Source organism: Chelmon rostratus, chromosome 21 (genome assembly GCF_017976325.1).
Source record: "Chelmon rostratus isolate fCheRos1 chromosome 21, fCheRos1.pri, whole genome shotgun sequence".
Lineage (NCBI taxonomy): Eukaryota > Metazoa > Chordata > Actinopteri > Chaetodontiformes > Chaetodontidae > Chelmon > Chelmon rostratus.
Genome location: NC_055678.1, coordinates 20,294,309 through 20,308,714, shown reverse-complemented (window position 1 = coordinate 20,308,714; position 14,406 = coordinate 20,294,309). Strand labels below are relative to the sequence as shown.

The 14,406-nt window shown below is 46.2% G+C and overlaps 1 protein-coding gene across 1 annotated transcript; it reads right to left on the bottom strand.

Annotated features, from left to right (window-relative positions):
• Window positions 1-11,814: 11,814 nt before the first annotated feature.
• On the bottom strand, window positions 11,815-13,960 carry foxj1b (forkhead box J1b). The gene is made up of 2 exons (XM_041963295.1): window positions 13,373-13,960; window positions 11,815-12,687 (listed from the first exon to the last, which is right to left on the bottom strand). The coding sequence occupies exons 1-2, from the start codon at window positions 13,958-13,960 to the stop codon at window positions 11,815-11,817; spliced, it is 1,461 nt and encodes a 486-aa protein (XP_041819229.1).
• Window positions 13,961-14,406: the final 446 nt, after the last annotated feature.

The window sequence follows — 14,406 nt, the reverse complement described above, 5'->3', positions numbered from 1 at the left end:
TAAGATTAATTTGAGATTTTCTTGTACCGTCTCATAGAAATTCAGCGCTGTCAGACTCACGATGGACACAGTTTTTTTTTTAACAAAAAATCAAAAATGAAGCAGCAGAACCAGAGACTTCATCTTTTTTTATTCTTCACATTCTTCTTGAAGAATGGCACTGGCACTTACATTACCCACAATGGCACTCGATGGCTGACAGTTCGGTTGGAGATTCAGGTGCGTTAAGCCAATGAGGCCTCGAGCTGCTAGCCTCTTCAGCCCTAACCACTGCTGACTCAAGTGACATCACTTAAGGCAATAATTCAGACTTCATGCAGCTTCCTCTGAGTCACAAAAGCTGTGTATAATCAGCCTCTTTAAGATCAATTTAGGCATAATAAAAGCTTTAAATGAATGAAATGTGACCACACAATGTGAAAGGATCAGAAAATTTCATGTAGGTTCAAAACAAAGAACCCTTACAAATAATCCCCTTGGACTGCACTTTTGGCTCCGTTTTCCACCCTGTTTCACCCCCTTCTTGGAGACACACAACAAATGCGGTTGCTTCCACAAAGTGCACAAGAAGTTTTGTGTGAAACATATATTGCTTGCCACTTAAGCACATATTGGAGATTTTAGACTGTTAGCGGCCCAACACCAAAACGTGTTACGCTGGCTTCCTATAATCTGTCACCCATGTGCATCTCCCCTGATGAGTCTGACGTGGACACAGTGACAGCCGGTGTTTTGTTGCGTCTTTTTCACGCACGTCAAAGGCACGCACCCTCACCAACACATTGACCTCACATCCATTATTGAAGGGTTGGTGGTTTGTGCAACCAAGGCCCGGTGGATAGAGTGTCGCTCTGCAGTCATCCTTATGTAATCAGAGGTGATTTCCTGAGAAGGCCAGGATGAAGTCGTGGCCAGTAAACAGACACTGGTTTACTGGCCATGTAAACCAACTTAACAAAGGGTTTCTTCGTGAAGGCAGTCATCCTCACCTGTCGCTCCACATGTCTGCAGATGAAGATTTGATTTTTGTTATGACAGAAAACAACAAGATACTCACTTGTCAACCTCACAAGCATATGTGAGACAGCCGTGCATAATTACATGCTTCTGTTATGACATCTGTTCATCACTTCACTGCACAGATAAAGGAAGGAGACAAGGTTGAGCTAATCTTGAGGAAGAGCTGGATTTGAAATGTACTTATGTGCATGTATCCTGTATGTGTCCTTGTGTGTGTGTGTGTGTGTGTGTTTGTCTGAGAACCCCCCGCATGCGGACGTGAAAGTGCATGTGTGCTGTTTACAGGTCCCCCGGTGAGCCAAATGCTCCACTGCTTCACAAAGCAAATCGCAGCTAATCAAATAAGAGCCCTCAGCAGCGTGCAGACATAGGGAGAAGAATGGAAGAACCGTGTGTGTGTGTGTGTGTGTGTGTGTGTGTGTGTGGGTGGGTGTCTGGAGAAGGGGGTGGTGGAGGCAGTCTAGTGGCTTTAAGAGGTCCTGGATAGGAGGTGGGGGTGGAAGGACACACACGTACACCTGCACAGCCTTGTAGTGCTGTCTTGGATGCAGATACTCACGTATCACACACACATACAGCAGATACATAAACAACAACAAAAAAAAAGTGCAAACAAATATGATGCATCTTTTTTCTGACATTTGCGTGTCTCTGCTTCCGAGTAAGATCTGTGACTTTTTTGGTGTTTGGGAAGTGGTCTCCAGGGAGAAAAATAAAATGCTGATGGTGAAATAGTCAAAGACTTTGGCACTACTGTGGATCTTGATAGATTCCAACCTGTAAAATATGTGCAAATTGTGGTTAAAACAAGATCAATTCGTCTAGATCAGTGATTACCAACACGGGGTACTTGTACCCCCCTGAGGGTACTCCTGCAGTTGCCAGGGGATACGTGGGAAAGATTGTGGAGCAGCTCCACTAATTTGAAACAAATTAGAAAATGAATGATTTGATTAGAAAATATCCATCCACTTATTTGTGGCTAGGAAGAAAATAAACATCCGTCCAGAATTATAAATTGATGTTGTGATGATCTTTGGTAAATGAACTGTCTTAATAACCACTAAGTTAATAGCTGATGGGCCATCTGTGCAGAACAGTACACACATCCCAACAACATGAGCCAGCTGTAGCCCCAAAAGACACGTGTTGCCACTGAGACTGCACGAAGACAATTCAGCAAGCAAGAAGAGCTGAAACAGTGAGCTGAGAGTAACAGATAACAGTCCAATTGCACGAAAAATGATTGCAACAATGTTTCTTATGTATTTTCAACATCCACTTCAGTCAGTAGACATTAACACGTTTGGAACATGATGGGTGGTGTCGATGAAGGGGTACTTGAGTTCATCTGATAGGGATGTAGACAAAGAAGAAGCTGATCCTGACCGCCACCACCCGCTCCAAATGCTGGAGAAGGATCAGCAGGACGGCGCTAACGCCGAGCTGCCTCGGGGACAAAAAGTAGCACATTGTAACTTGAACCTGGCTGGATTGTTTGTGACCATTAAATGCGGAGCTCAGCGGTGATCTAACCAGGAGTTTCCTGGCCGAGAGTCAGGCAGAGCGGCAGGCCAGATTGAGGAGGCTGGTCCAGACTTGTTTTCTGCTCTGCTCCCTGGCACCGACATTGACGCTGTGTGAGTGGCAGAGCTCCAGCGCCGTCCTGGCTCCCTTTCTGCACCCTCGTCCATGCTCACCCTCCTGACACGCTGCCCTCTGGCTAGCCCTCCGTGTGTGGGCATGAGTGCTTGCAAGCGTTGGACGGTGTGAGGGTCCATGCAGTTGTATCTGGGTGCCTGAGTAATCTGTGACTGGCTCAGGTCTGTGGGCGTAATTGTCTCTGTGCTATGTGTGTTTTGTGTGTGTGTGTGTGTGTGTGTGTGTGTGTGTGTGTGGCAGCTGTGCGCCCTCCTACTGTCTGCCTGTGGGACAATCAGCCGCTCCCCGCGACCACAGAGACCGAAGGCACGGGGCAAGAATGTCTTTCACTGGCCGAGTGGCGGATGCCAAGATGCGCACATACGCGCATGCACCGGACAAAAGAACACATATGTATGCTGATACTTGCAAGAGGCTTTATTATTTTTTTGCACAATTTTATCATTAATTGCATTTTATTCATCAATACAAATGTATTATTTGCAAAGCTTCAATTTTCCAGTGGAATGTTCATACAATGAAGGCTCAGTCGCACCATCGCCAACAAATTAAGTTCAATGGCCAGCTGTCTGGACAGTGCTAGTCTGAGAGCTGCAGAGTCCAAAAATTGAGAAAGCTAATGGAGTTTATTAACAATTTTGTACCCTCCATTTTCATTTAAGACTACTTTGTTTAAATTGTTCTATAAAGACCAATGGTTTGCAGGCAGAAGTCAATAGAAAAAATAGCTAGCAGGCTCATAGAGCATTTTCCCACTCTGCAATAACTCTTTATTGAATAAAATATGTACAATGTTCAGAGTAAAATGTAAATGGGTAGCAAATAGCACATTAGAGAGAAAATAGGAAGATGTTCTGGAGGCATGACTGACTACAGTAGCATATTTTTGGTTTGCTAGCTTAGCCATTAGCTGACCTGCACGTCATTCGTATGTTGCCAAGCCATTAGCACAGGCTATTTCACAGGCAGGTGTAGACAAAGTTTATTATTATATGCATTGTAGTGAAAACACAATACTATATAACAAATTGGTATGCATGCCTGTGTTACGTGTTAAGAGCTAACGGGGAGACAATAGGACATGTGACACCCATCATCTTCTGAATGGAAATTCAGCAGCAGTGCACAGGAGTGGCCACTGTCACAGTCAAACGATCCCTCTGACTGATGTGCTGATGTGCAGCGGACATCAGCGCTGACAGCGTTTTCCACGAGGCTGACCTCACTCGAGCTCTAATGGCAGCAGCATTACTGTCACTTTGAGGCAGTCGCTGAAAGTCTACTCTGTGGAGAGCAAGAAAAATGTGAAGGTCAAGGCCCATGTTGGAAAAGGCACTCTGAGCACGTAAGAGCATAATAAATGTAATGGAAATGGTTTATGATGTTGCTGCACCCTGCAGCGATGCCTAATCCGGAGGTTAGGTTCGACAGCTTCCAGTTCTAGAGCCTCTTAAATAACCTCTGTATATATTCGTAACTGCCATCTGTGTGTGCACTCATTTGCACACCTGCGCTTGTCTCCCTCCATGCCCCGTATAAATAAAATTAGCACATCAAAACTGAAACAAAATCTGGAGGGTGTATGTGGGTGCATGGCGTTGGCAAATTGGAGATCCAGTCTTCATTAGTCATCGCCACATGAATAAAGGCTCTTCCCCAGAAAAAAAACTCCAGCAATAAGGCTTTGTTGAAGGAAAACGCTCGGAAACATTCAGTTCTTTGAGTCATGATCCTGTTCTTATTGAATGTGAACATGACCGTGTGCACACTTGACATGACCAATTATGCAAGTAGGTTAAACCCTAATCTCTGTCAATGAAAGAAAACCCCCCTCACCTTACTATGACTAAGTCCTTTTATTCTAATTTACCATCCGCAATTCCTCTCAAAATGGAACAGGCAATCTAAATGGAAGCCTCATTAGCATTAATACATAAACAACAGGCTTTTGGAAAGACTGTTTAGATGTATTTCCTGCAGAAGTCCCTCCTCTTGTGTCAGGCCGGTCTGTAGAGCCATTAATGGGTGGCCGGACCACTGAATATCATCCCAGTCTTTTTCCCTTATCAATATGTGATGAGTGCTTGGAAACCAGAGATGGACACTACTTCCCGCCCGTTCAGTGAGGTGAAGGTCCTTCCCTGTGTGTGTGTGATTCCTCGCTTGCTTGCACCAATCGGGAAATTGCATTTATCAGCGTAATCTAACACTTATTTGTACATGTAATCACCAACACTCAGGGGTTCCTCAGGGGCTATAAAACAGGCTTAGGGCGTTTTCCCTCTGCCACTTTTTGCTTTGTGTCACAACGAAAGATCTAATTAGTGAGGGACCCCCATCATGTGTCTTCTATTAGCTGTTCCCCATAAAGAATAGCTGTGGCTATCCCCAGTAAATGACGAGTTGAACCCTCTGTCTATGTCAAGCTGGGAGGGGCGCTTCTTTAGCAAAGCTGGTTGACCCTGTTTATGTCTGACTCTAATCAGGAGCAGTCCAGAGGGTGCCACGATGGCAATAAAACACCGAATACACCCTCTTCTTGTCTCTGTTTCTGCCTCTGCCCTCCTCCGTGCAACCCTCCCGGGCTAACACACAAACACGACGCAGGGCCCCCCAGGAGGGGCACCGATGAGGAGGTTATAAACCATTATAAGCCAGGTTAGCCTACAGTGACAGCCCAGCTTGTTCCTCCTTCTTTGAGCAGGTCCGCGTGCTGGGCAGTCCCAGCCTCTCATCCACCACGCTGAATAGAACCACGGGGCTCTGGCTCCACAGAGATAGTGTTATCTGGGCCGCCACGGGGCTCCGATCACAGCCGTGTACACACACGCTCAGCGGGCAGCGCACACATCAGCGTGAGTGCAGACAAAGAAACATGTGGACCAACTCAAACATTATGGCCGTATAATGTAGCAAGCACATGTGCACGTGGAACGCAGACAAACAGAGACAAATGTGAAAGTTCTCACACACATTCGGATGCCCTCTCTACCCTCCAACTTATGATAGTGACACTGATGCTCTCGACCTCTAGGCCTCTAACTGGTATAAAATGACCCGTAGCTGACACAGGATCAGTCCCTCTATCAACGGGAGTGATTTTCTCCACGCAGGGCGGCCCGTGGTCACACGCCTCGGCCTTGAATCTGGCTGTAGTCCCTGCTGTTTTTAGGAATCTAAGTTATTCCACCCATTCCTGGAGATCTCCACACATGACCTGTCGCCGCTGGGAGCCGCGTGCCAGAGGGACGGGGATAAGCCGCATTTCTCCCCTTTTACTCCAGCAATTTCAATTAAAAAGAGATTTGAGGTGGAAAAGCACATTTTCATACAGGGCATGCAACCAAAATCCTGGAAAAGGGTGAGAAAATATGCAGTGGTAAGTCTGGAGGGCATTTTCTAACATCTACGAGACTTGCTGATTGACCTGATAGATGCAGGGTCAGCGTGTGGAGTGGGCCGCCCACATTGATGCATGGTCTTGGACAGAAACAGTGCATTGTGTTTCACTGCATTAATGTGATAATATCACTGTCATGTAATTTTGATACTTGTGAATTTTCACCACTAATACCTCACTACATGACTGTACTTCGTGTGGCCTGACCAGGCGTTATCCATTTGATCTTCCGGCTCCTGGTGACCTTCGGGTTCCTCAGGCAGAAATCTCCTGAATATTCCTGAGCTAGCGGCTCCACAGTTTGGGAATTCTGCTTGAAGACAATCATATCGCTTCTTAAATGCACTTTCAACACTGGGCTTTGGTGATCTTTGGTTGTTATTTACAGTATGCTTTTATCCCAGAAACCTTTTTGCTTTTATACCTACACTTCTTTGTGTTATTGGCAGCTTGGATGGACTACTATGAAATTTCTTTATGTATCTTTGTCCACAGAGGCTGAATCTCAATAATCTCAGCTGATTTTTCCTCTAGCACCACCATGAGGTTGACATTCGTGGTTTTGAGTGGTTCAACAGCTGTGAGGGATTGCCATGAAATTTGGTACAGATGTTCATGGTCCCCAGAGGATGAACTGTAGTCAGTTTGATCCCTTGACCTTTTGTCTTCCTTCATCAGGTTTCACGTTTTTTTTTATTTTCAAGGACAGCCCACATTGATCAACATCACTGTAATTGTGCCATTGTTAGGCAGAACTAATCTTTAGCTGCTATCCTCCACACAGCCTTTAATACAACACGTAAAATTAGAGCAGGACAAAACAAAACATGAAGCAGCTGAACAGGATAAAAAGCTTGGAGGAGGAAGGCAATCATCATGCAAAGAAGGTGCCAGTACAATGCAGGCAGCTGATATAAATCAATGTTAAGCAGACACACAGCACATGCTGTTAAAATGTGACAACATAATCTCACATTACATGTAGACTTTAGCTCAGCTTTCAACACCGTCATCCCAGACAAGCTGGTGCTGAAGCTACACGCAGTGGGTCTGCCTGCGTCTCTGTGCCACTGGATCAGAGACTTTCTCACCAACAGGCCTCAGGTGGTGAGAATAGGGAACATCACATCATCCCCTCTGGTCCTCAGCACGGGCACGCCACAGGTTTGTGTGCTCAGCCCAGCCCTCTTCACCATGACGACACTACAGTAGTGGGTCTCACCTCAGATAACAACGAGACCCACTACAGAGAGGAGATACGCCAGCTCACCCAGTGGTGTTCGGCCAACAGCCTGGTGCTGAACACAGGGAAGACCAAGGAGGTCATTGTGGATTTCAGGAGGTCCAGGAAGACGGATCACGCCCCCCTCCTCATGGACGGAGAAGTGGTGGAGTGTGTGGACAGCATCATGTTCCTGGGCCTCCACACCATATCTGATCTCTCCTGGTCCATGAACACCTCCCGCCTGGTGAAGAAGGCACAACAAAGGCTCTTCTTCCTCAGGAAACTGAAACGGGCTGGACTCTCCTCTCGGATGCTTGTCAGGGCCACAATTGAAAGCATCCTCTGCCTTAGTGTGACAGTGTGGTATGGCAGCTGCACGGCACAGGAGAGGAAACAACTGGCACAGGTGGTTAAAACTGCACAGGGCATCGTGGGCTGCCCCCTCCCTGACCTAGACTCTATATATGAAGGCCGGGTCAGGAAGAGGGCAAGATCCATCGCCACGGACCCCAGCCATCCGGGCCACAGACTGTTTGTACCGCTTCCATCAGGAAAGCGGTACAGGAACATCCGCGGTACAGGAACATCCGCACCACCACCAACAGACTGAGGGACAGCTTCTTCCCCAGAGCTGTCAGAGCTATCACCCCCAGCAGCCCCTCACTGCAGTGAGAGACTATGAGAAATGTGAACCACTGCACACCGCACTTTAGACCTCCACCTCCACCTGCACCTTCTGTGTACTTAACATTTAAGTACACACACACTTAACTAATGTCAGCTGCATTTACGTTTATATTCAGCTGTTTTTTTTTTGTTGAGACACAAGACAATTTGCGTGGGGGTCTGCAATTTGAAATATATGTTTAAACACTTTGTGGGGATTTTGAACCTAAGATAGCTATGTCTCATGTGCTTCACAAAACATTTAAGGGCATAAATTCATACAAAAAGACAGTAAAAAAAGAAAAAAAAATAAAGCCACAGATGAAAGGAACCTGCCGTCTTTGTATCAGCTGTATTATCAGACACACACAGGGGAAGCAGCATGAGTGCAGATGACATGTGCTGACATCACATTGTGTTGCACAGAGCAGCACACAGACCCTGTTTACACCTGGCATTAACAAGCATCTTTGGTGTTTGGATCACAAGTGGACAGCGCTAAATACGAGTGTAAACAACCTCCAAGACGCACTGCGATCCAGTAACTGAAATCCCCAAAAAGGACGCAACAGGAGCAGACCTCATCAGCTTGAAAAAATGGAGAGGAGCACTGATGCACGTGGAGTAAAGTTCCTTTTTGGTCTCATCATGTGCTCATCTGCAAGTCGCCAATGACTTTGTCCTGTCAGTCCCAACAGCTGGAATAGCCCGTATGTGTGTATTAGTTCTTGACACAGTTTTGTTTTCCTAGCTAGCTGTTAGCCAGTGTGAAACAAACATGGCAGCACATAATAAGTTTTGACCTTCCAGCAGAAGCGATGTAGGCAGTAACGAAATCTGAACACAAGCAGTCTGCTGGACACCTTGGAGACACGATAGACACAGGCCGGGATGCTGATGTGTCTCGGCTGTCCACATGTGAGCAGATCAGCCAAGATGCATGTTAATGCCAGGTGTAAACAGGGTCATTGTGTCTGCCCTGTTATTATTATTATTATTATTATTATTATTATTATTATTGTTGTTGTTGTTGTTGTTGTTGTTGTTGTTGTTGTTGTTGAGAGAATCAACATGAGGCTGTTGCTGCCTGATCATCACCATCATCCCCTGATTGGTCTGAATTGGTCATATGACCAAGAAAAATGACTATATCACTATAATATAACTCACCTCTTGCACTGTCAACCTCAGAGCTGCAGCTTTCTGTCATTTTTTAGAAGAATGGCAAGACTCTCCACTGCATCTTAACTTAAAACTGAATGCAGTGTTTTGCTGACTGTAACCTGCCATAGTGCTGGAAAAAATCAGCTGATTGTTGTAAGACTCACCTTTAAAATTAAATAGGATGCTATGCTATCATAAGTCACTGTTAGCTAACGAGCCAGAAGACTAAACAGCTGGATTGAGGCATGGCTACTAACTTAAGATGGTACTAGCCAACTACCTTGCAAAGCAAACTATGCCAAGTAAGCCTGTCACACGACTGAAAAAAGCCATGATGCTCTTCCAACCACTTCAGCAAAATACTGTAAAGCTGTAGCCAATACATTATGTGTGTGTGTGTGTGTGTGTGTGTGTGTGTGCAGAGGCTACCTAATTTCATCCTGCAACTTTTGGAAGAAACCAATTCCATAGGGAAAAGGGGTGTGTGTGACATTTTGAGGTATGATCTATGACATAGATAGAAGTATATGTCTGACTCATAATAGAAAATGAGACCTGTTGCTAACTAGTAATAGTAATGTAAAATCAGATAAGAATATAAAAAGTACAGATATTGAAAATCCAAAGGGTCATCTGTCTACCCATCTTGACTGGTGATGATGTGTCACACTTCTCCAAACCAGTTTCAATTTAATGCTAAAGGTATAATTTTCTTATAATCAGATTCCATATTCTGTTGTACATCCCTTCATGCTATCATATGCATCCCTGTGTGTCTGAAATACCAGGCGAGTCCAGACCTGTCTGTGCTGATTAATGATAAACCCTGATAGACCTTTTTATATCTCGATTGCACACACAGAGCTCTAACTCAAACAATAATCCCGACCACAGATGCACTCCAATGTGTGTGGCTGTTTCACGGCGACGAGTGAATGAAACATGTTTCTGTTATTGTTCTTTTCTTTAATTGACACCATTTATTGCATCAAGGCATGATTGCATTTTTAAACAGCTTAAAAAAGTACAAATGAAAAATAACATGGTACGATTAAAGAGCTCATATCAAACTTGATCAATATGATACAATAAGAAAATCTGGCCTTTAGGAGTTGAATTTGTATGTACCTGCTCATCGTTTGTCCCCTCAAACCAGAAGCGTCATTATGCTTTCAAACAGATTTAGAAATTCAGATTACTGAAAGCAAACCATAGAAATAAAAAAAACACCAAAGTAATCAATAAGGACAAAAGGAAATCCATCACCCAGTGACAGAGAGCAGAACTCTTTTTTCTTATTAATCAACACAGAAACACCAATGGACTGCATATTCCTTATCAACTAATTTGGCGAAATATAATCAACAAATGCCCAGTTTGCTATATATTTGGAAAGAAAAACAGTATATTTAAGCAAGAAAAGAAAAAAAAAGACTTATTGCAGTGTTGAGTTCATTGTTCAAAAAGAATCTGATATGGGCGACTACAACATATGCATCACTTTCATTATGGTCAGTAAACTTTAGAAAAACGTCATTTTAATACGATAAAAAATGAAACTAAACATCCTGAAAAACAAAGCTGTCCTGCTTCCCTAAAACTGCTGCCTATCAAAGTGCATAATGTTCCATTTCCATGACTGACGAGGAGGCGACTGATCTGCTCCTCTTTTTGCTTTGCAATACATGACTGTAGACAAATGGCAAATGTTCCCGCCTAGCTTCATGCTATATACTTTAGTGAATATATATTAAATTGACTATATAACAAAGTCATAAATGACTGATATCTAATCTCAGACAATGAATTTTCTCGTTATCCTGCTCTGATAGCTGCATCATCTCCCAACAGATGAAGAACAGCTGATTTCACTGCATGTTAGTAAAAAATGTTTAATGCTAATGTAGCAAAATAGAATCCTGCGTGTCTTCTCGGCGCCATAGTGACAGTGCTTGCTTGTGGAGAGTGCTTTGAAGGAGGCCGGCTGGCTTTTTCTACTGTCATTGCCATCATTTTATCAAAAAAAAAAAAAAAAAAAAAAAAACCCAGTGCGACAAATAGCTGCAGTCCATTTCAGGTCTGCACTCGTTGGAGCACATCCTCTTATTACCAGCTCCCTGACATTTGAGCTGCTACACGTCCAGAAAATCCAACCTAAAGGAGAAGAATTTGTCCAGTGTCCTGCGCAGGAGTCAGCTTTTCCTTCCGTCTTTCTCCGCTCCTTGTACAGAGAGCGATAATCCCTCGCAGTCCACGTGAACCTTTCATTTGGTTTCTAAAAGTTTCTCCGGGCCTGATATATTAGTGTTTTGTCATGTGACCCATTGCTTCCTGTCAATCACCTGACACCCTTGTGGCAGGAAATAACCCCTAATCAACAACTTTCTAGTCAGATCAACGCCTTTTTTGAGGGACTGTTTGTTAGCTGGGTTCACAGCTCCAGTTTAAGATAGATTGGACATGATCGTGTTTGCATTTGAATAAAAGGACAAGTAAATGTTAGAAAGAATAAATTACAACCGCAGTGTCTTGCAGAATGATCGGAGGGAATGCAGAAGTAACCCAGCTCTAGTTTGAAGCAGTGTTATCCTTTTGGGGGTAATATGGTTGCACCAATAAACAGAGATGTTCAGGTCAGTAGGTGTAATTAGGAGTCAATGAGGTTTAGGGTCAAAGGTCACAGATAGGCCTCCACCCGTTCCCATGGCTGCATCTCTGTGAAGAAGCCCTCGCACAGGCCGAAGCCCTGATCCAGAGTCAGAGGAATCGCCTGCGCCTCTTCTTTGATCTCCTCCCAGGGCTGCAGCACCGCCTCCTCGGGCTGCTCCGGGAACAGCGCGGAGGGCTCGTCGAACTGCTGCAGGTGGTGGTGGCTTTGGAGCAGCTGATCCTGGTCCAGCTGCTGCTGCGGATGCTGCTGCGGCACGTGGAGCTCCCCCATATTGACCGTGCAATCCATGGAAGCGGCGCTCAGCTCCATGTAGCCGTACGACTGGTGGTGGTTCAGGTGCTGGCTCTGACCCATGATGTCCCCTCCTCCGCACCACCTCCCCAGCCCCGCCGAGTGCTGCCTCCCCTGCATGGAGACCTCCATCTCGCAGCCCAGGGAGCTCAGCGCCGTGTTGATGTCCAGATCCTCGAAGGTGCTACAGTTCCCGCTGAGAACGTCATCGAAGACGGACGCCAGGTCAAAGTCCCCCCTCAGGATGTCTGCTTTGTGGGCCTCTGTCGCCAGTAGAGGAGACTCAGTCGATCTCATCGCCTTGCTGTTGTTTTTGGAGGGCAGGTGCTTCCGTTTGCCGCCCACCCCTTGGTAAGGGAAGCCATTTTGGGCGCTGTGATAACCCTGAACCAGTTTGCTCTCTCTGTGGGGGCCACTGCCGCTGTTGTAGTGGTTAGCAGACATCCTCCTGCGTTTGAAGATGCCGTTGACGAACATGTCAGCATACTGTGGATCGATCTGCCAGAAGCCTCCCTTCCCCGGCTCGTCTTTCTGTCGGGGGACCTTCTTGAAACACTTGTTGAGGGACAGGTTGTGACGAATCGAGTTCTGTGACAAAGACAAAGAAAAGGGGGGGGGTAATTAATAGGATCCCGTTGGCTTTGAGCAAATTTGAGTTATTCATGCAAAAACTGAATGTGCCACTTTGTAAGGGAGATGAGAAGAGAGAAGGTGGTGGAGGAGGAGGGGGGGGTGTATTGTTGTTGTTTGTATAGGAAAGCAAATGTACCTAATGAGGCTTTCTAGTAACAGGCAGCTCTATGCATTTCAAACATGATCAGCTGTGCTTAGCTGCAATCTCTCTCAGGAGCCCTCATTAACACACAAACTCTCTCTCTCTCTCTCTCTCACACACACACACACACACACACACACACATTAGAGTGCTTTCTTCACCACATCACCATTCCCCTCAGACAAAAACCCCGTATGAGCACTCTCTTGGAAGATGGAAATTTCTGAGGCCCTTGTATTAAAAAACACTTGTCATGGAAATGATCAGAGGCTGAAATTGGACTCCAGTCCATGCGGACATGCAGCAGGTTTGCAGATCTGCTCTACATCTGATGCTCTCTGCTCTCCCACACTGATACCAGAGAGGCCTGGTCTGCTGTCCTGCAGCATAAAGATCTCTGATGGTGACACTGGGATCAATTGCTCACCCTTCTCTCCCTCACCTCGCCATTTATCTGACTCATTAATAATAGATAGAGAGTTAGCCGGCCTCGGTTACCTGCCAGCTGGGCTCCGCGTGTCTGTAGTAGCAGAAATTCTGCGTTATCCAGTTGTAGATGGTGGACAGAGTCACTTTGGGCTGCTTGCTGGCCTGCATGGCCATGCAGATGAGAGAGGCGTAGGAATAGGGCGGTTTGACTTTAGGGTTGGTTTTGTAGTCGACCTCCACAGGCGGGCTGGCCTGGATGGGGATCTGTGGGTAGCCGTTCCCTGGATGCGCGCAGCTGGCGAACCGCGGTGCTGCGGTGGAGTCGCTGCCGGAGGTAACGGGGCTCCCGAGGTACGGAGGCATCCCGGTGGCGGCGGTGTCCCCGGCCGGCGGGCTGGACGGAGAGTCGGTGCCACCTCTGGGGAAGCCGAGCCGCTTGAGGAAGAGGTGCTGCTGGGAGGACGGGCATCCCGGTCCAGCTCCGTTGTGTCGCTCCGGGTCCGCGCTGAGGATGGAGAAATTCTGGAGCCAGTGGAGGCTGGTGAGGCTGTCGTCCATGGGGGCAGAGTCGGACCCGATGACCTGCTCCTCCGGGTAAACCGATTGCCATTTCTCCTTACACTTGTTGGCGATGTCGGGGCTCGTCAGAACCGGCATCCTGGTTTTGTGCGCGCGGTGAGGGCTGAAGATGACCAAAAGATCTTCAGATGGGCATTTAAAGTTTTGTTTTATCTTGAGGTCAAAGAAAAAAAAGTAAACATAAAAACACTGTTAATTAAAATGAATTATCCAGGTGTAAAATAAATCACCACGGAAGAAATATTGTTCGGTCAGAAAATCCCAAACATGCAAAATGCCAAATGATGCGTAATTTCTCTACCTCTGGCGCAGCCTTTTCGGAGCAGATCTCTGTGTGCACCTGTTGCAGTCAGTCCCTGCCTCTCCTCTCCAAGGACTCAGCGGCGCATCCAGTCTCTGCGCAACAAGTGCGGCGGGGGGAGGGCGAGGAGCGTCCGGCAGCGGCTCATAGGGAGGAAAAGAGAGAAAAACGGCACTCAGGACAGATCCATGCCGAACCAGACTGTTACTCATTCAAACGCAAG

Excerpts from the sequence above, each read along its gene's own strand:
- foxj1b (XM_041963295.1), bottom strand. The coding sequence starts at position 13,960 with ATGCCGGTTCTGACGAGCCCCGACATCGCCAACAAGTGTAAGGAGAAA. Across the intron at positions 12,688-13,372 it reads ACGCGGAGCCCAGCTGGCAG|AACTCGATTCGTCACAACCT; the intron begins GTAACCGAGGCC and ends TCTTTGTCACAG.